Raw genomic sequence first — 23,745 nt, 5'->3', positions numbered from 1 at the left:
GGTGACATTTGATCATGGGGGTTGCTTAGTGATATTGGATTGAGCATGAAACCTTAATTGGGGAGGTTCAACCTTTGTGGTTTGCATATTGATATTTGGATTTGGTTTAAAACCCTAAGTATGGATGCATGGCATCTGGTCACCATACGGTTTGTGTATTGTAGCCCTAATTCATAGGTTGGAACATCTGATCATTGTGGGTGCATCATGTCATTCATGTTCATCTATGGGTCAATGTTTGTTATCATTTTTGATGTTTCTGTGGTCCTAGGTTTCGTTCCATTCATGTTTAATGGTGTCATGACCTCATGATCCATTTGAACCAAAATCTTGTTTCATTCACATTGCCATGGCCTCATTAGTACATCATTAATATATGGTCTCATGTTTCATTAATGTGACATGATCCAAGCTTGCATTGAGTTTCATTGGTTAGAGATATCTTCATTAATCGTAGGATCATATTGCATTCATGGTTTTTTAAGTAGCATGATTTCAGAGGCTTTCAAACTTGGATTTTGGAGAAAATGACATTTGAATGCAAACCATGTTTCATGGATCATAATTTTTTTCATACATAGAATCTTCATTTTATTTATACAAAACCATTTACAAACATATATAAAGAGAATTATAAAAAATATGGTACTTTGACCAAAGGTTGACTTTGGTCAACAATTGACTTTTTGGTCAATTTTGACCAAAGTCAACCATTTAAGACTTAAGCCTTCATTCTTCATCAATCATCTTCATGATTATGCATTTTCAAGCTTCAAGTTCATGCCTTTGTTTTCCTCCATGCCATGTCTTACCTTCACACACTAGAACCTACAAGAACAAGCATTAAGTGGTGAGCCATTCAAGCCTTGACAAATTTAAAGCTAAACATTAAACCAATTAATTGATTCATTTTCTCCTTCCATATATTTCATGATTGATTCCTAATTTGTTTCAACATTAACATAACAATCCTAATTTAATTCTAACTTGGGTCATTAATCTCAAGCAATTACATTGCCATTATTTACCTTTTCCAAACAAGCAATAATAGTCCATGTCATTAGCACACTATTTTCAATTTAATTTATGTTAAGACAAACAATTTGGGGATCTAATTTCACCACATCCCAAGTCGATTTAAGCATTAGCTCTCTAACAGAACTTAACCACAAAAGCTAACTATCAACAACAACTGGTTCTGATGCAAAAGACAAGTTAACTATAGACTGCATAACAAGTCCTAATTGTCCTAATAAGTTAACTGTTTTCATTTTTCTTAACTAACATCCAAATCAAAAATCCATTGTCATAAAGGTTTATTTGAAGGTGAATACTAATTAAATGCTATAAAATGAAATAATTACCTATGATATTTTATTGTCGATTTTATAGTAATTTCTTTTTGTATATTAACTTGTAATTTATCTTAAAATAAATATTTTGAAAAGGTATATCTTATAAAATAAATTTTAAATTTGAAACATATTTTTTAATAAAAATGATATATATTTTGAAAAAAAAAATATCCAAGAAAAGGAGAAGGGAGGGAAGTAAATCTAAAAATCATAGTAGATTTAACTTATTTTTTACATAGTTATGTCTAATGTCCAAAAATAGGAAGTCAAAATAAGTAAAGAAGAATGTTGAGCAAGCTAATGGATCAATTAGCTATAGGCTATTAGAAATGCGGATGTTTAGGACTTATGAAAGCACTTTGAGTACTGATAGCCATAGTGTGTGATAGTGATAATGACTCCCCTTTCCCTTACGTTTTCTCAAGCACCACAAAGTTACTAATGGTGTCTACCTCTTACAAGAAATCATGGATCTAAGATTATGATTCAACTTACATAAAGAAAATGAATGTGGATACCTTTCGCGAATGTGAATTTTTCCTGAACGGGATAGGAGTAGGACTTCATCTTGGAGCCTTTCTCCAAGGGCGAGAGAGTGTGCATGGAGCCCCTTGAGGACTTAGAGGGTAATTTCTTATATATGTACACCCCCGTAATTTATGAATAGGGTAATATTCCCCTTTAGCGCATTCGAGTTTGAGATACTCACCATAATCAACGTCACCCCTACTCAGATATCTCCCAATGGATGGGTTTCATCAAGGCCTTTGAAGTCCTTTGTAGGAACCTGGAGGTCTCCCCCTCCTAATTTGGGCCTTATTTTATCATTTTATGGTACAAAAATTAGTTACAAGGGTGCATGGGTCACTGTGTGTGCCTTGCCTTGTCGGGTTCTTTTCACCCTTCACTCAAACCACAACAAGAACTAAAAGTACATGTTTGTATGAGTGATGTTAAAGGATAACCGTTTCTTGGTGATGTATGACGAGGATGGTGATGATTGATTCCCTCCTTATTAGAAAAATAATTCAACTACGAAAAATAGATTTAATTATGAGTTTCTTACTGGTATCGAGAAGGAAGTCTTGGATATCCTGGACGGGTTTCAGATAATGAGTTCTAGTGTGATGATATAATTTGATAAGAGGGAAGATGGAGAGAAAAAGATTTTCGACTACTTACGTAAGTCTAGGAATTGCTTAAGCCTTCCATGGAACTTTTTTCCTAGTACGAGGAGGATGAAGCTCTAACGGCGACCATTTAGGAACGAGAAGTAAACTTGGGATCTCTTGTGCATGCTAAGAAGCAAGTGGGTGAAGAGGAAGAGTAAAATTAGTCTTTCTTATTTTATTTCTTTATAATTTTTCCCCTCATGGGTATTTGTATTTACGCCCTTGATGGATATTGTAATTGTGTCCTCCCGAGCTTTTGTAATCGGCATTCAGGGTATTATGATATTTTTTTTCCTTTTGGATCTTTGCTTCGTTCTATATTTTCTACTTAATTTTTTAAGTGTATCCGTTGAGAAAAGTTTCAGAGGGGTTCACGTCTCTTAAAATTCTTTGTTTTAGGGTTTTTATTCAAGGCAGTTAAGATTCTTCTCTAAGGATCCACTATTAACTTTCCTTTGGGTGACATGAACTCCTCTATGAAGATCCATCATTTCAATAGTGTCATGGACGGAAAGTATTCCTCCATGAGGATCCAACATTTCAATAGCCCTATGAACGACAAAGATTCCCCCATGAGGATCTACCATTTCAATATCCTTTGGGGGTGACAAAGAATCTTTTAAGAGGATCCAACATTTTAATGGCCTCATGGGCAAAAAGGATTCCTCCATGAGAATTTAACATTTTAATAGCCTCGTGGGAGACGAAGATTCCTTTGTGAGGATCTATCATTTCAATAGCCTCGTGGGCGACAAATATTCCTCCATGAGGACCCAACATTCAATTTGTATATATCATGCATAGTTGAAGCAAAGGTGTATGCAAATTCATAAATATGGGGAGATGCCTCATTAAAAACCTACCCACACAAAGTAAAAGAGTGACACCCCCATTACTACAAGAAAATGTGACTTTAAAATGAATTACACAATTAGCAGAGGTGACACCTCGCCATAACCAAACTAATAACATAACTATGATGAAACATGACACTAAACCTAACAAAGTCTCTGAGTTTGCTATGGCACTTTTATCTAATACTCCTACACTATTTTGGAACAATGCGGCCAACTCCTCCTCTTCAAGAGGCGTTATCTCCTCCCTATTGATCTCTGTTCTTGACCTCATGTCCACGACATTTACTTCCTGTGCACCTCGCTTTAGGTTGTGGGTGACGACCATAGTCATCCTCTTTAGCCTCACGTTTTCTTGGTAGCACCTCCGAGAGGTCTCCTGATCACCTTGGATAACTCCAGCATGCCCATTGGGAAACATATACTTCATATCTAGGTATGACATAGCCATGGAAACTTCCAAGAGGTTGAAAGCATAGCACCTTATAATCTTGTTGTACGAGGAACGACGTTTATCACGAGGTATCTCACCTTGACCATGTTCACGTTTTTCTCCATGCTAAACACAATTCCATGGTTATATTAAGGACTAAGGATGATATCCTCCAAATTCTGGTTATGGCGATGCAAATCGTCCATAGATGTGTGCATCTCTACTATGGCCTTATGGAAGCCTTCGTTTGAAGTTGATGATCTCCCATTCACCATGTTGGAAAGGATTAAGAAGACGGGAAACAAATCGAACATCAATTATATGAAGGTGAACTAGGTCAGTTTTACTAGGGTCTCACGGTGGGCTCAATTGTACTTGCTAAAAAAGTATAATGAGGATAACCCTTTACTATGTAGGTTTGTCCAGGGGTTTAAGATATTTAGTTGTGTTTATAGCTAGTTCATGCAGGGTTGTCTAGGGGTTTAAGATATTTAGTTGTGTTTAGGGCTAGTTCACAGAGGGTTGTGAGATCCTTTGTATATGTCTTTTTGGGAAAAGGACTGCATATCTCTGTCATTCCAAGTACATGGTATTTATAGGAAACTCCTTGGGATTGGGTTAAAGAGTAAGTGGGCAATTTCCAAGCTCCCTCCCCAGAGAACGTGGAAAAGGAAGGATTGGTTCTCCCTTGAATCACGTGGAGGAAATTTTCCTCCATTGACTCTCTTACTAGTTGCTACTTGGGCAAGTCATCATCCATATCCATTACGCGATCAGGCAATGGAAATTGGATCTGACGACTAAAGTTCATTTAAGGTGACTAGACTCGCTTCAGGTGCTTGCCTAACCCAAGCCCAAACAAGAGACCTGTCGTATCACTCAAGAATTCACGTTGGCGTCAACATACTCGCATTGATTCCTTCCCTCGTGGACTATATATATATATATATATATATATATATATATATATATATATATATATATATATATATATATATATATATATATATATAACTTAACACACTTACACATCTCAATAACTCTTTGTGAAAGATGAATTGAATTAATCTAACCGTTGAATTAAAAGATATTCAAGTATATTAAGTCTATAAAATTTTATAAAATTTAAATACTTATTGGATATTCTATTACATCAATTTACTTCAACGTATAATAATTTATTTTAAATATGTGTAAATATCAATTACTAAAATATATAACATCATATATTTAAATTGTTTATAATTTTATATACATAATCATCATAATAATATTAGATAATCTAATGGCCGGATTACGTTAATATAATTTATACAAACAATTATTAAATATGTAAATGTTAGGTTTGACATTTGATGTCAATGAATCTTCACTTTTATACATGACTTCATACACAAGAGAGAGTTGAATTGTGGAGGTATAAAAAATAATTATTTAAAATAAAATTATTTGAGAAATTGAAGTTTAAAACAATTTCATGAAACATTTCAATACATGTGGTAAAAATTCGAAGTAAAGAAAAATAATTGGATATTTAAAGAGATAAGAAAAAAATAAAATCGGAGAATTATACAAGTTTAGTCAAGAAGATTTAATCTTGTCTCCATATATTGTAGAATTGTTCTTGTGAGTATCATCAATGCTAAAGAATTTTTAGAAGGTTATGTCCATGAAATTGTACAAGTAAATGAAGTTTCGGTCTAACTTTTAAGCAAACCACGAACAAAGTTTGTAGCGGTTAATCTCCAAATCAAACAGAGATTTTATATACGTTGATCCCTAGTCAAGACAAAACTTTGAATTGACTATCCTCCAAATTAAACCAGAATTTTACGCAGACTAATTATTTATTCAATCGAAATTTAAATAAGACACTTATTTATTATTTATTTTGTTAGGGTTGAACTCTGAATGAATGCACATAAAAAAAAACTTATGAGCTCATGCCTATTTTCATTATATATTTGCAACATAATATAATTACAAATTAACCAATAATGCCATAAATAAATTTCCACATCATAATCCAAAACAAATCCATATTTTCATGAGTGATTCACTTGCACTAGTAAATTTAATATAGATAATGTATAATGTTCAATTAGTTTATCATCACTATAGTAGGTCTTGATAATATTGTGATATCCAAGTTGCTATGATCTTTACTTCTTGTTTCCTTACATCATTTAGCCATTCAGGATCTTCCTTAGTTGAAAACCTCAAGTCTATATGATGAGCTCCTATAAAACAAAACACATAAAATTACCCCAAAGTGAAATATAAAAATAAATAAACATACAAAATATATTATCAATTCATTTCCAAACTAACCTTCTTTTGCAACTATAGCAATTAAAGTTTTTGATATATTCTTCAATACCCTGCATTAATCAAATTAGCTAGTTTCATAATATCTCCTTCAAATAATTTAGTGAAATTATCTCAATAATATAAAAAAATGTAAATGTTATATACCCTCCACCACTCCAAGGGTCTCTTAAACCATTGAAAAATATAATGTTACTCCCAAACCTTTTTAGAACTCTCCCAATATCCTACATGTAAGGAAATTTGAATATTCCATTAATAAAAAATTATTATTATCATTATTATTATCATTATAATAATAGTCCTAAAATAATGCATTTGAAACTAATAAACAATGATAATATTGATTACTCACTTTACCACCAAACTCAGCAATGATCCAATGGGGTCTTGGCACTATGTCATACTCATTTTTGCAATAAGAAATTGTATCTTCCAAATTCCATTTGTGAGCTGGAAATATGCTCTCTTCATTGTTCCCACCTAGGGGCAATATCATTTCAGTACATGCCTACAAATTAATTAAATATTATTAGTTAATTATTAAATGCTTAATTATTTTCAAAATTCAGATAAAAGTGTTTAATTGGTCTATGTAGATATATATACCTGCCAATCCCATCCACCTCGATAAAGACTAGAATCCTCTGAATCACTACCAATATGAAAACATGGAACAGTTCCACTATAGTTATAGAAGACATTAGCTGCACCATATAACTTGGTGAATGTCTCGTTTCCGGTTGAAATGCTATCAATTGCCTCACACATCTGGTACAACAATAATATATAAAAGATTTCACTATTAAAAATTCAATGTCAAAGTTTAGAGATGAATAGTGGTTAGAAAGTTAGAGACATATTTTATATTATTAATTTTGCAATTTTTGTATATTTAAAATAGTTTCGAATTAGCAGAAGGCCTACTTTGAAATAATTTTAGCGGACCTAAAAATGGATGATCCATGATAGAGCGACAGGGAGTAAATGTGATAATATTGGGTGAGTGTTTGAACGTGGACTGTTCGCTCGAAGTAAATTCTATTCGCCTAAAGCGTCTTCCCGTCTCCTAATTGAGACTGTGTTACCTTGCTTTAACCGTCATTCATGACTTGTTTCATTATCACATGTGGTATGTAAGGTGTCTAGGGATTGACGGTCTCGAAATATTAATTAAAGAGAAAACCGTCTCCTCCACGATTTTAGGGAGAATGGGTCTTCCTCTATCTCCATGCTTTTAATAACTCTATCTCCATGCTTTTAATAATGGAACTATGAAAACCGTTTTCTTGATTTTTAGACCAGACGCAATGAATCTCTTATAAGTATCTCAACCTCAAAATTGAAAAAGAAGAACATTTCACGAATTCCAAAAAAAAACATAAAAAGTTTCTCGCAATGCACACATGAGCAACTCTCCTTCTACTATTGTATCTTTAGTAAATACAAGGCCTATTTTGTATTAGATCAAGTCCCCAAAATTATAAGTATTCAAGCAGATCAGATAATAGACTCGTCCTAGAGACACGTTAGATCAAGGCCAACCTCTTTATGTAGATGACCTAATTTAGTAATCCAATGAGTCTCTTGACACTTGTCCTGGTACAAGGTTCCAAGACCTTAAACTTTTACTATATGGCCTAACAAATGGTTAAGTCTCATATAGAAGCTATTCTAAATCTTAAAACTTGACACTCAATATATCTACTAACTCATGTGTAAGTACACCATCATCTTGAAGAAATGCAAAACAATAACCTTTAACAAACATCTTATCAACATTATGTAGAGTCTTGAGAGAGTTCGAAGATAATCTCATTAGAATAAGTATTAGAAAATCTCAAGTCTTGTATTGGTTAAAGATATAGTCTATAAAGAGTTCACATATATAGTCACCCATTGCCTTGCATATCGATTTTGTATGGTTAAGTTAGATCCAATCACATTTCTTAACATGGTATTAGAGATAGGTTTAAGATCCATTCAGTCATCTGATATCATATTTATGGTATCGAATCACCGACCATTTATTTTCACGCTCCATATATCCAATCATACGCATGAGATGATGTGTTTAGAATCCCACATAAGATGAGTTAGGGCTCAATCACATTTCTTAACCAGGCTCGAATACCATGATTAAAAATGTGATTGAACATAACTCATCCCTAAAAAATAGCTTATAAGATGATGATTGCTCTCACTTATAAATACATGTTGAGTCCATATATTATAAGATGTGAGATTCTAAACAATAAGAACAACCATACAAGTGGAAGAGACACCACATTTTAACACAGATGGTCATATATCGTATGATATAAGTCATCTCAGTTATAGAATATTCAAGATCCACTTTTCCATCTAATGTAGGAACCATACTCACAATTGATATAGCAACACATTCTGTAGGATTAAAGATTTTAAGGTCGATCGAATCAAAAACTTTATTATTAGTTTGGGTTAAATATATTTGTGATTCTCCTAAATATCACATATTTCACTTTTAGTTTTCTCAATTTTGTTTTTCAAGAATGATCCCCTTAAAATCTTTTATCCACACTTTTGATCCTTACGTCTAAAACCGTGGTTAAAGTTGTCATTAATTCAATCATTAAGTAATAAACCGTCACTAATTTTATTACTAAGTTGTAAAAACAGTCATTAAGTTGTATGAGAGACAAAAATGTGAATGAAAATATATAGGTTTATCAATTTTTAAAGAATTTTTTTTAAAATACTAAAAGTGGAATATAAAATATTTAGAAGGATTATGAATATATTTATTCCTACAAATTTTATGAATTTGATTTTAAGGAGGACCTTTTAAATAAAGCTTGAAAAAATAATCAATTCTTGTACCTTTTTGACAGGATAAGCTGGCAGGGGAGTTATGAAATTAGTTGGTGTTGGATAATCTGTCATGGCTGTGTACAAAAAAGCCGAACGAAGCCAATTTTTCAAACCGCCAGCACTTATTGTATTATTCCTATAATTCCAACAGAAAAAAAAATACCAATTAAACTATATAGAAACCGATCTGAAAATAATACAAAAATAAAATAAAAGAACTAGACAAATAAATGAGATTAATAAATTAAACACAAACTCACTTGCATATTCTGAATGATTTTCTTAACTGTTCTATCCCTCCTGGTGTATTGGCTGTGTCTTCTATCAACTTCCATGATCCTTTAATCACTTTGTAACAATTCTCACTCTCGCTCTAAAAATCATACAATTATATTTTATTCAACAGAGAAAAAAAAACATATAATTGTTAAATATTTTTTGAATGATAATTCACCTTGTAGTCTTGAGTTACAATGTTGGTGAATTTATATGGTGAAACCAAATCAAGAAATTGAAGGATTGGAGCAGATGAGGCCAAAGCTCCAATGGCAATGTGTGGATACTTCAATCTAAACCATGCAGCCAGCACTAAAATACAAAATCATATATATATATATATATATATATATAAATAAATTTAAGATGAAATTAATTTTAAAAAATAATTAAAATTTTGATATATACTTCCTCCATATGATCCTCCAAATACTACAATAGGTGAATCAATTGCTGACAAATTGTTTTTGAGATCAATGATGAGAGTTGCATAATCAGCTAAAGCCTGTGTGGAGCTCATATATCCAAGTGTGCTGCTATTTCTATTTGCAACCTCATCATTTCCTCCAAATGGTATTGATTTTCCATAGTATCTATGCTGCAATTAAAAAGAATTACATGTTAAGGTTAGTTACGACTTAAACCAAGATGGCTTTGAGGATGTGTAAGATAAATTATAGAATAAAATCTCAAATTTTTTAGAATAAAATTATAGATAAATAGGTATTCGTTTCTTTCGGTTAACTATAACTAAGATTCACCGGATCAATATTTTAAAAAATGAACCTGTCATTAAACTGACGAGGGTATTGGATCATAGGTTTACTAGTCAAATCATTGAGTCAATGATCGAATCATGAGACTAAACCGATAATTTGATGAAATAAATCGGTATTTATAACAAAATTATATGGTTATTAAATTGGTCGAAGAGAATGATTTGATCCCTAGAAAATATCACTCGTTTACAAAATTTCAAAATATGCACAAAATTATTATTTAAATTCAAATTCTTAATATAGTCATCAAACATAATAAAATAGTATCAAATATAAATTCAAATAAATTTTGAAAAGAAGTCTAATTACATCATAAATTGATTAATAAAATAATTTGTTTAATAAACTTAATTTTAAGGAGAAAAAATTATTCCAAATAAATTTTGAATAAAATATACTTATATATTAATTTTATTATTTTAAAAAAATTGTCAAAATGACGATGTTTTGTTCGAGGGACAAAAATAAATATTTAAGCATCGATTTTTCAATATCGCTGGTTCTTCGATCTTAATTGGTTCATACCAATTCAATAATCTAGACTATGACCCTTTTGGTTTTTGGTCCGACCGATTTGACCAGTCAGTTCGGTTCGATTTTTAAAATACTTATTAATGAATTGTTTACCTCAATAAAAACCAAAAGGGCATTGAAATAGGGTGCTGTTTCAAACATAAAGCCAGTATTTTGAGTGAACCATTCTATGTCCCCTTCATTACCCATGTATACAAAGATTGGAGCTTTCTTTTTTGCACCACTCCAATAAGTATCATTAATGAGATACCTTTGTTGAAAAGTTTGATAGCTTTGTGGATTGTAATTGAAGTGATCAAGTATTTGAGTGAAAAACTTTGTTCTGTAGAAACCATTTTGAGATGAAATAGAAAGTTGTTGTAATTCTGGACTAACTACAGAAGAAGGAAATTTGGGTATGATATAAGAAGAAGTGAAGGCAAAGCATAATAGAGAATATAAAGAAAAGAGTATAGTTTTGTAGTGGAAGAGAATTGCCATTATTTCTGTGATTATTTTTGAGGTTTATCAATTTTGAGTAAACTCAACCCATCTTATTATCATTATCATCATGGTTATAATATTATTGTACTTACAAAAAAGAACGGAAACTACGAGATGATAGAAATTTTGTCTTCTTCATGGTTTCATTTTTTAGCTAACCACAAGTATCATACTAGACAAGACAATGGAGTTAGAACCGGCTAGTCTTATATTTCTAAAACAATATATGGATATAATGTATCACAACATGCTTTTTGTGACAATAAAATTAAATGACAGATGATTGCCTTTAGGATAATTGCATTTGATGTTGTATAATCCTAAGATGTCATAAGAAGTTGTAATGTTTTTTTTAATACTCTTTTCACTTTTCGTGGGTCTTCCACGTCTTTAAAAAATTGAAAATGCTTTCAAGTGTCTGGAGATACATCTCATGACGTATTCAAAATCACGTCTAATTTTTTTAAATCTTTTATTAGTTTCACCCCAGTTTTAAGAAGAAAAAATAGTCAGGATATGCATCTTCGTATTAGATTTAGGTGTATTTTATTATGCATTTCCGAAATATCCATTGAACTCATTTATTGGTTTGTTATTCACGCAAATGATTTAAGTAACAACACAGTGATATTTTCGGAGTTGCATCTCTGAAAATTCTCAGCGAAAAAGTTGATAAAACTCCACCTTGCATGATTTTCTTCTTCATGCTAAAACAAGTAACCATTCCATAACCCTTGAAAAAATTCACCTCATTCTCAATCAACTTCTCAACACCAAAACAATATTATTGTATTTCATCACTTCAAAGAGAAAAAACAAGTTGGAATTGTAGGTAAATATCATTTATTTCATCTCTCATTCCTTGCATTAATCTTAGTTTTTTTCTGAAAAATGAACTTTGAGTCCGGAGATGCATTTCCAGATGAAATTAGGTGAGTTCTGGATGTGCATCTCTGGATTGTCTTGATAGTTTGAAATGTAACACTGAATTTTAGTTATTGGTGGTAATAGACATGGTGCACCCGAATATATTTTCCAAAACTATTGTGAGTGTGGATGTTAAACCGATCGAAGTGAATCATGATATTAAATCGGGTGAAGTGAATGATGATGTTCAATGGGATGAAGCGAATGGTGATGTTAAATCGGGTGCTCAACCGACAGTTGTAAAGGTAGATGTTCGTGCATAATTTACAAATAAAGAAGTGTTTTTTATTCATGAACATATGTTACAATGGGTCCGTAGGGAGACCGCAAAATTTGGGTTTGGCATTGTAATTGGAAGGTCTGACAATGGTTCGGATAAAAGACAATCATTTGTAACAATGATATGCAAAAGAAGTGGCATGTACCAACCAAAGATTAGGAAGTTGAAACGAGATGACATTGGATCGAGGAAATGCGAGTGTCTGTTTAAATTGTGTAGATACGTGTGGCGGATGAGACATGGAAATTTAATGTGATTTCTAGTATACATAATGATGCCTTGGATGACATGCTAGTCGGTCATCCCATTGTATGTCACATTATGCAGGAGGATATGGAATTTGTTTAAGACGTGACATTAAACATGATGGCTCTAAAAAATATACTCGCGTCTTTGAAACGAAAAAGACCTCTAAATGTTTCAAATATCAAGCAAATATACAATGTGCATGCTCTACACAACAAGGCGTTAAAAGGACCAAGATCTGAGATGCAACAAATCTTGAAGCTTTTGGAAGATGACAACTATGATCGAGGTTCAAAGTTTGTGAGGATAAAGTCACTGTTCGAGATATATTTTGCAGCCATCCCGATTCCGTCAAGTTGTTTAACACCTTTCTCACTGTGCTCATAATTGACTCGACATACAAAACAAACAAGTATAGACTTCCACTTCTGGAAATTGTTGGTGTTATTTCTGGGAGATGACTTATTCAGTCAGTTTTGCATTTTTGGAATCCGAAAAAGAGGAAAATGTTACATGAGTTATGGAAATGTGCAAGACCATGTTGAAGGACCAAGAAAACATGCCACAAGTCATAATCACCGATCACGACACTACACTGATGAATTCGGTTACAACAGTGTTTCCTATATCATCTGCATTACTTTGTAAGTATCACATAACCAAAAATGCGAGAAGTCCACTAAAACCTGCGGTTGGAACTAAACACATCAAAGGTGAGGACGAAAAAAAGGCCAAACCTAATGTCTTGGTGGAAAAGATAATGGATGCATGGGATTGTAGGATAAATTCTTCCACAAAAGAAGTATATGCTAAATTCGTATTTCACGAGGGTGTGTGTTATATATATATAGATTTCCAAAATATGTTGAGGGAACTAATTTAGACTAGTTCAATGAGAAGATTGTTTATGCATGAACCTATCAGATCAGACACTTTGGCAATACAACAACTAAAAGAGTTGAACCCGCGCATGCTAGACTGAAGAATTGGTTGGGAAACAGTAAAGGTGATTTTTGTCGAGATTAGGACCCAATGGACCAAATGCTCCGAAACCAACATAATGAGATACAAACATATTTTGGTCGGAGTATTAGTGTGTTAGAATACCGCTTCAAATCAATATCCTTTATTCATTATTAGTTGGCAACGTATCTCGGGAAGCTTTGAATTTTATTTTTCACAAAGTCAAGCGAGCAGATAAAACAGGTTCAGATAGCTCTAAGTGTAGATGTACACTTATAAAGACTTACGGTCTTCCATGTTCTTGTTTAGTTTCAAAGAAGCTGAAGCTTGAAAAACTAATATGTATGGACGAAGTTTTCACTCATTGGACAAGGCTATGTTTTGATGATGATGGTGTGACGAAGGATGATACATAAAACATATCTATTATGACCGAGTGGAAAGTGATCCAAGAGATTCATGAAAGTTGATGAAATCATGAAATTTCACATCAAAGAGAAACTTAGGAAGATTGCATATCCAGAAACAATAGATTTGAAACCGTCGTCGGAACAAGTTAAAACAAAAGGCGGTCATAAAAGGTAAAATTGACTGAAAGTGACAACTCCACGAGACATTCTCCTTCATATTTTGAACATGTTGACTCACATTTTCCGGATTCTTTGACTCCAAAATACCAAAAAAGTGTTTTCAAGGGTGCTCACATTAACAAACCATCTCCTTCACCGTCGTTACCAAAAATCAAATTCATTGAAGATATGCCGTTTTTTTGCACAAATACATTGAGCAGATTGTAAATGTTGAAAGTGACGACAGTTGTGGTTTTCAAACTATTTCAGGTTTACTCGGTAAAAGAGAGGAGGATCGCCAATTTGTCCGTCGTCATCTTATACACAAAGTTATACGAGAAAAAAGAAAATTACGATATAATTCTCAATGTTCTTGTTCCTTGACTTAATGGTTTGTTACTATTTGATAAATAGATGAGCTTTTCAGAAATGGCACGTCTTATAGCAAGTGATTATGATAGTGTGTGCATTGATTTAACATGATATGGTTTCTCAGAAACTTTTTTTCCACTTCAGAGTAAGCCACCTCATAATCGATCTGAATGCATCATGTGTATTAGTTGTCTATCAAAAAACAACATTATATTCATATTTATTTGAAACTGGGATGTCCTATACCAAAGACATCACTAGAATGGACGACACATTTCACACAAGATGTTGAAACATGGTCGGATCACTTTCTTGAAAGGACGGAAAAGTTCACCAAGTTGAGCGAAATTGAACGACAAGTAAATAAGGAAAGGTCGAAGAATTAGCCACCAATAGATTTAGGTAGTGACATGTGTTTTGACGCATTTTAGCTGTAATATAACAACGTAACACATTTTTTTATAAGTAACATAATGCATAATGTTATAAAATTTGGTGGTATTTTTTTTGGATATTTTTTGTTTTTCAAATTCTGCTATGCATAATTAGCATGGTTCTGTTCTGCATAATTTTTGGATGGATCCGGAGGTACATCTATGGACACTACTTTTTTATCAATTAAAAAAACAAAACATGAGATCACCTGGATGCATCTCCGGAGAGATCCTTATTTTTTGGAAAAAAAGGAGCAGATTCAGTTATGTATCTCCGAAGTATTTCATGTAGATATGATCATGTTTGTAAGATCCTTATTGCTCTACAAAGTCTATAAATAGGGTCTCTCATTACATTTTCTTTACACAAACCAAAATGAGTAGATCTCCCCATCTTGCATTTGTGTATTTCAATGGTGCAAAACCCTCACTTCAATTTCAGATTTGCCAGTACATACTTCTCGTCTATCTGAAAACCAAAATGAATACTCTTTTTCGATATCCATAAAATTAAAGAGTTGTCAAGCTCGAGTATCGTTCATCCTCTATAGACAACAAAGATAACACATGTTTCGTCATCCTTGAACAAAAGATGGATGATGATTTGAAGGTGATATGGAGTACCTTTTATCGTTACTCAACAAAGGGTACGATTAAAGTGGATACGTTGATTCAAGTATCAGCTGAAAACATCATAAGAATGTTGCAACATCCCGAACCACCTATTTTTAATAACACGTAATGTTAAATTTACGTAATGTTTATCTATTTAATGTTTATTATGGATTTACTTTATGTTAATTTTCAATTATGCCATTGTTTCTACCTATTTATGTTTTGATATAACAAAGAATTTTTCAGATATGCATCTTCGAAAATCTCACTAACTAATGACAAAAGGGGGTTATGGAGATGAATCTCCGAATCAACCTTTCGTGCATATAGAGATGCATCTTCGGATCAAATTTTAACAGAATAAGGATTTCTCACCATTTTTGCCTCAGTTGTGTGTAGAAAAGGTGCGTCCAAAGATGTATCTTCGAATGCTGGAAACATTTTAGTCTTTTCACGGTGGTGTGGAAAAACTTATAAAGATGGAAAGAGCAATTCCCTTTTCTTGGAGCCAGCCTCATTTTTAGGGTCAACAAGTGTTTATCATCAACTACTAACCATGGGCTTATAAGAGTTATCCCATGTGAATACTATATAAGAAACTCCATGTATTATTTGTACATTCATACATACCTTATCATAAGCCTAGGACTCGACACTACTTGAGCTATGTGGTGTTTAACTTGTTTGACTATAGGAAATATTTTGCCTACAACTTCTAATACTTCATGTAATGAGACAATTTTTTCACTTTGGTTCTTGACTTTGTGAATAATACCTCTAATGCCACATATTTTCTATGAGATTTTAGAAAACCTATTGAAACTAAATCTAAAGTGGGATATTCCCCCAAGGATAATTTTGACTGACCTTAACATTGTTTATTAAAATAGTTTAAAATACTACAAATGTATTACATTGATTAAGTAGATTTATAATTCTTGATTGTTCACCAACATATCCAACTACTAGTTGAGATATCTTCAAACTCATTAGAGATGATACTTGTTACATTAGGTCATGGCAGATATGTTGTAGGATTAGCCAATATATAAAGTTATTTTCTCATGGTTTCTAATCAAATGATCTACTGTTGGTCTTTGGATCTCTAATAATGAGCCCAAGGTTTGCATTCCAAAGAAGGACATGTTGTTCGCTTGCTTGGGGGATACATGTTGCATACCAATTTATCCAATTACTTTTGGTGACTTCCTTGGGTTAAGCGTGACAAAAGTACATGACTAAAACCTACAAAGAGTAAAAGGTACCTGATTCGTAGAAATTAGTTGGACTTGGGAAAACAAATTATTGTATTGATCGGTTGGGTTTTAGTAACAATTTCATCCCGATCTCCATTTCTTTAAACTCGTCGTGTAGTAGGCAGGACAAAGAGCTCATCAAAATTGGCTCATTTGGTCTCCAAATCTCTGCCTTATTGAGCCTTGTTATGAACCATGAGTATTAAATGTAAGTAAGTTATTGATGAAGGTTCAAGAAACACAAGAAACATAAGAAACTGGGGGGTTTAAATTGGATTTCTAGATTAAAACCTTTTCATACCCCAAGAATACAAACAACAAATATTCAACAAAGATAAAAGACACAATTATTTTTGTCCTGGTTTGCTGTTAACTAAACTACGTCTAGTCCACCCTCCAGAGTGATTTCGCCTTCTCAATAAGGACTTAATCCACTAATTAAAGAACTGATTACAAACTAAATGACAACTTATCAAATACTTTTTGATAATCCTAACTATACCCTAGTCTCTCAAGGATCTTAACCTAAGGTTAATAAAAAAAGATTATGTTTACAAAGTGCTTCTAAGAAATAAGCCGATAAACAAGTTAAAATCAAAGATATTACACTTAAGAAATATATTCAAGAAAGGTGTTCCAAGTGTATGAACGTGATCGTTTTCTTAGAGTGAAAACACTTCTCTTTTTATTTCTCACGAAAGAGAGTTTTTCAATGTGGTTATTCATAATCAGTAGTTTTCCAAACTTTAAAAACCTACTTACATAGATGAAGAATAGATTCGTTGGAGGGTGAAGTTGGAATATCCATAATATCAACAGTTGTATGGAGGTCACTTGTTTATGAAGGTGAGAAAAATACACAAGAGGGGGGGGGGGGGTTGAATTGTGTATGTTAATTATTTTTCACTTATAAAAACCCAATTTTAGAATCTGAGCAAGTTCAGAATCTGATCTCAGAGTTGTTAGCAGCGAAATAAATAATATTCAGAAGCATGAAGGAAAACAACACACAAAGTTTATATTGGTTCCTCCCATAACAGAGAGTGGTCTAGTCCCCTTGTCCAACAAGAGATTTTAACTACAATCAAATAGATTACACTTTGCTCAAGCAAACTAGCAAGAGACTTCAACTACTCAATCACACTAGAAAGAGATTTATGCTCAAGCACACAGGCAAGAGGCTTCCACTGCTCAAACAAACAAGAAAGAGAGTTCCACTTCTCAAGCAAACCAGCAAGAGACTTCCTATACTCTAAACAAATAGTTTATACGAATAGATAACAATTATACTTGATGTAAAATCATAAGTATAAAAGTGATACAACACACATAAAGATTCTTAAACACTTAAGATTTCTAAGATATAAAAAGATAAGAAATCTTAAGAACTTGTGCAATCAACAGTTATAATTTTTTTAGCTCAAACTTGTGCTTATTGTTATTCTTGTTAGATGGTTAGTTAAATTCTTTCAAAACTTCAACTCCTTTTATAGAGGCATAAAAAGAGTCGTTGGAAAGTAACTTGTACAAATGATCTTTGTAAAGAAGCAGTTCCAAGAGAGACTTTAGAAGTCAATCTTATTAAGATCTTCATCCTTTGGAAGTAAAGCCCCATTCAAGGAGTTGAATTGTGTATGTTAATTATTTTTCACTTATAAAAACCCAATTTTAGAATCTGAGCAAGTTCAGAATCTGATCTCAGAGTTGTTAGCAGCGAAATGAATAATATTCAGAAGCATGAAGGAAAACAACACACAAAGTTTATATTGGTTCCTCCCATAACAGAGAGTGGTCTAGTCCCCTTGTCCAACAAGAGATTTTAACTACAATCAAATAGATTACACTTTGCTCAAGCAAACTAGCAAGAGACTTCAATTACTCAATCACACTAGAAAGAGACTTATGCTCAAGCACACAGGCAAGAGGCTTCCACTGCTCAAACAAACAAGAAAGAGAGTTCCACTTCTCAAGCAAACCAGCAAGAGACTTCCTATACTCTAAACAAATAGTTTATAAGAATAGATAACAATTATACTTGATGTAAAATCATAAGTATAAAAGTGATACAACACACATAAAGAATCTTAAACACTTAAGATTTCTAAGATATAAAAAGATAAGAAATCTTAAGAACTTGTGCAATCAACAGTTATAAATTTTTTAGCTCAAACTTGTGCTTATTGTTATTCTTGTTAGATGGTTAGTTAAATTCTTTCAAAACTTCAACTCCTTTTATAGAGGCATAAAAAGAGTCGTTGGAAAGTAACTTGCACAAATGATCTTTGTAAAGAAGCAGTTCCAAGAGAGACTTTGGAAGTCAATCTTATTAAGATCTTCATCCTTTGGAAGTAAAGCCCCATTCAAGGTCAAATGAAACATCTCAATATCCTTCCAGAGTCTTCTTCTTTGGTTCAAAGTATTCAGAGCATAAACAACAGTACACCAAGTTATAAAATAACCATTTTGGTAGTATAACCTATAATGAATGAGCTGGTCAGTGCAATATTTAAACTTCACCTTCACTTTATTATCATCCCACATAATCCAAACTATACCATTATTATGATGAGAATAGTTGTCCACGAATTTCCATCCATGCCCCATTTTATTCCCAATGTTCTATGCTTTAAGAGGCTTAACTCTTGTTTCCACAAGAATTGCAGGATCTCATGCTATTGAGACTGGAGAAAATCTCTTTGCATTTACCTGAGTTATTTATCCCCCTCACATTCCATGACACAAATCATAAACCTATGAGGTTGCTGACACCAGGGTCATCCCAAATCCCTAATGTCTTAAATCCATTATGACAGTTAATCTCAGCTATAGTGTTAAGCTTGGTAAGTTCAGAAACAACATTTTTACCTTTACTTTTCCAACTGCTTGTCACTTGCATCCAAGAGGTGCTAGTTTGTCCAGGTTGTTATGTTGGAATCTTAATCTCAGCTTCATTTTGGCTTTCAGTAGATGGCTTACTCCCATTCTTATCAGCTTCCTTGATTCTCCATGTTTTATTGACCTTGCCATTCTGATTAGTGCATTAATGCCTTGTTTTTTTGGTATGTGTCACAATACTTTGGCTTCCACTCAAATTCAACTAGTTGATTCACCAGTTTCCCATCACTATCCTTTATTATTATGTTCTCTCTTTGCTTATGTGTTATATCAACTTCTACTAAAATTCTCGCATATGAGACACAAAATTTATTAGTTGTGCACTCATCAGTAAACAATGGTTTACCAATCATACTTCCAATCATACCCAAGTTCTTAGCTCCCCATGGCTGAAGAGGGAGTTGAGGTAGCTTGACCTAAATTGGCAACATGCACAGGCTGTCCCTTTTGAAATTAAAATCAGAGCTCCACTCCCTCAAAATCATAGGAACATTGTGGATGGTGTAGGGACCCTTCATGAGCATCATATCTCTATCGTTTATAGACTTGAATATCAATAGAAAGTAACCTTCTTCATGGTAATACATGTTGTGCAATTGAATAAAGTTCCAAATTCGTGTCATGATTTGTTTGACAACATTCATGCTAAGATAGTTCCATAGGGCATACATGATGAGAGTTGAATCCCAATACTTTATTTATGGCGCCACGTCATTTTCTTCAATTTCCACTTGATATTCACCATCCACGATTTTGGGAGCAATGAATTTGATGGTGAGCCCATTTTTTGGAATTTGATTCCAATGATAACACCAACCCAAAGTTTCTTAGGAGAACCTTATGAATCTTTAGGTTTGCTCTTTAGACCAAGATCCGAGTTACCTTCTAGGGTAACCATTTCTTCCTCAATGTTTGCTTCCACTTGTTCTTCATTCTCTATCTGCTTACCCTTAGTAGTGCTACTTAGATTCATTTTCCTTTCCGATTCCAAGGGGTTAACCGTAGGTGAAGACACCTTTTTCATCGGTCGTCCTCTTCCCCGCGCCATTTCCAATGTGTTAAAGCTCAATGAAACCCTTTCTGAAAATGGTCCCTAACCCTAAAGCTAGAAATTTAAACCATTTCAGATCATGATTTCTTTTTAATCTTTAAGAAAAGGAAACCATATTTGTATGCCAGAGTTCTCCTCCGCCGTAACAGAGATCACTACTATTGGTCTGAAGTCGCCAGAGCCTTCACTTTAATGTTTTAATTTTGTTTCAATTTTTTTTACGTTTTATTATATTTAATATTATTAATTTATTAGCTTAACTGCAAATTTGTTTCCCCTATTTTGTCTTTTTTTTTAGTTTTGATCCTCCCATTTAAAAAAGCACGTTTTTGGTCCAACTTTTAAATTTTGTGTTGGATTTTGGTCCCTTTTTGGAGAATAAAATCAAACACAAAAACTTTAAAAAAATGGATCAAAAATGAGATTTTTAAAATGAGGAAATGAAAACCCAAAAAAATGTAAAATAGGAGAACCAAAATTACAAATAAGCCTAATTTATTATATAAATACTTATTTCTTATTTAATAAATTATTAATTACATATTTTAAATTTATACATAATATTTTTACATATTTATTTTAAAATACCTAATACATACTATTTATAAATAAATTTTATTACACAATACATAGATAAATACTATTTTACGATTAATTATTTTAATATTAAATTTAAATAATAATTTTAAAATAAATATTAAAATATATAATTAAAATGAAAGTGTTATATTATATAATTGAAATGATACTTAAAAAATGATACTTAGATTATTAAAATATATATTTGAAATGATACTTAAAATATAAAGATTAAATATATAATATATAATTTAAATAATACTTATTTATGTATTATGAAATAAATATTTATTTATAAATATTAATATATTTTTATATAATATATAGTTTAAATAATAGTTATTTATGTATTTTTTATAAATAAGTATTATTTAAAGATTAGTTACTGAGTTATTTATTATCAATGTATTACATATTTCAATTTCACTTCCATTTCAATTATATATTTCATTATTTATTTTATGTACTATGTAATAAATTATTTATAAATATTATGTATTATATATTTTTAAATAAATTGTTTTTAATTAATTATTTAATAAATATTTTTAAAAAATATGAAATAAATATTTAAACAAGAAATTAATAATATTAAATAAAAAATATTAAATAAATATTTATATAATAAATAAATAATATAAATATAACATATGAATTCATAAAATAAAAATATAAGTGATAGAGAGAGATATAATTAAAATGAAAGTGTAATTGAAATAATTTAAATATATTTATTGAAATAATTAACTAAAATATATAATAAACATTTTCAGCAAACAATTAAAGAACAAATACAAATTGCCAAGTGGTTGGGACGCCTTTGCATGCCGAAGGTTCAAGGTTTAAACCTTCTGGGATTTATTTTTAAATTTTGAATTTTAAACAATAAAATAATAATAAAAATATCAATATAAATTAAAAAAAAAAAATAATTAAAATACACTAATAGTGTAAAAGGATTTTACACCGTCAGTTAATCTTAGACGTTGAATATTGAAATAAATTTGACTTTTATTTTAAAAATCTATAAAATAATGCTAACGGATGATGATTATGTATCGACAATATAAATCTTTTTATATTGGTAGTGCATAGTAATTAATCCTTTTAAAAAAATAAAAATAATAAAAAATGGCAACTAACTTATCCATATTATTAAAAAACAATTACCACATCAAATATTCTGTTGACCGGAATCAAAAAAAGGATAAAACAAAATAATTTTGAAATATTTAAGGATGAAAATCAAAACATTTTTACTGATTTTCGAAGCTCATCTATATGATTTATGGACAAATATCTATTAATCCTTAAATAAGATTTCTCTTTATTTTCTCACGATTAAACCATATTTAACCAAAACAGAATTTCTAAAAACTTAAATATTAATGAAAAATAATGAATTGTTTACCTCAATGAATACCAAAAGGGCATTGAAATAGGGTGCTTTTTCAAACATAAAGCCAGTGTTTTGTGTGATCCATTCTATGTCTGCTTCACTACCCATGTATACAAAGATTGGAGCTTTCTTTTTGGCACCACCCCAATAAGTATCATTGATAAGATACCTTTGTTGAAAAGTATCATAACTTTGGGGATTATAATTGAAGTGATCAAGTATTTGAGTGAAAAACTTTGTTCTGTAGAAACCATTTTGAGATGAAATAGAAAGTTGTTGTAACTCTGGACTGACTATTGAAGAAGGAAATTTGGGTATGATATGGGGAGAAGTGAAGGCAAAGCATAGTAGACAAAATAAAGAAAAGAGTATAGTTTTGTAGTGGAAGAAAATTGCCATTATTTCTGTGATTATTTTTGAGGTATATAAATTTTGAGTAAACTCAACACATCTTATTATCATTATCCTCATCGTTATAATATTATTGTACTCAAAAAAAAGAACGGACACTACGAGATAATTGAGATTTTGTCTTGTTCATCGTTTTATTTTCTAGCTAAGCACAATTATATTACTAGACAAGATAGTGGAATTAGAGCTGGCTAGTCTTGTATTTCTAAAACAATACATTGTTTTTCTTATAAACAATTTTTTAACAATTTATTTGCCGCACATATGTTTATTAAAATAAATATTTTTATAATTTATTTTTATAATAAAAGATAAAATAATATATATATATATATATATATATATATATATATATATATATATATATATATATATATATATATATATATAAAAGTTGTTTTCATAAATTATTTTGAATAGTTAATAGAAATAAATTATAAAAATTTATGAAAAATATTATAAATTATTTTGGTGAAGTCTCTAAAATATTAATACAAAATTTATCTTAATAGATAAATTCAATTAAATCTATTCAAATAAGTTCATATACAAATGCTTTTCTTTATGATAATAATAATAATAATGGTAATGATAATTTGTGTTATATGGACACAAATTAAGAATTAAATGAAGAAATATTGTTATGGAAATTGTGTATTAATTTTAAATTATTTTTTTTAA

The 23,745-nt window shown here is 31.3% G+C and overlaps 1 protein-coding gene across 2 annotated transcripts; it reads right to left on the bottom strand.

Moving 5' to 3' along the window:
* Nucleotides 1–5,772: 5,772 nt before the first annotated feature.
* LOC127128958 (uncharacterized) lies at nt 5,773–23,081 on the bottom strand. Of its 2 annotated transcripts, none has more exons than XM_051058303.1 (10): nt 10,678–11,064; nt 9,680–9,869; nt 9,450–9,583; nt 9,256–9,368; nt 9,005–9,131; nt 6,752–6,913; nt 6,498–6,653; nt 6,290–6,369; nt 6,146–6,195; nt 5,773–6,054 (listed from the first exon to the last, which is right to left on the bottom strand). In XM_051058303.1, the coding sequence occupies exons 1-10, from the start codon at nt 11,062–11,064 to the stop codon at nt 5,930–5,932; spliced, it is 1,524 nt and encodes a 507-aa protein (XP_050914260.1). In that variant the 3' UTR covers nt 5,773–5,929. The 2 variants fall into 2 exon arrangements, with proteins under 2 accessions (XP_050914260.1, XP_050914259.1); XM_051058302.1 differs by lacking the exon at nt 10,678–11,064 and adding an exon at nt 22,666–23,081 and having other exon boundaries at nt 5,780–6,054.
* Between the last annotated feature and the right edge of the window lie 664 nt (nt 23,082–23,745).

Source organism: Lathyrus oleraceus, chromosome 3, assembly GCF_024323335.1.
Source record: "Lathyrus oleraceus cultivar Zhongwan6 chromosome 3, CAAS_Psat_ZW6_1.0, whole genome shotgun sequence".
In the NCBI taxonomy this organism is placed as follows: domain Eukaryota; kingdom Viridiplantae; phylum Streptophyta; class Magnoliopsida; order Fabales; family Fabaceae; genus Lathyrus; species Lathyrus oleraceus.
Note: the sequence above shows the minus strand (reverse complement) of the source record. Positions and strands in the feature narration are given on the sequence as shown.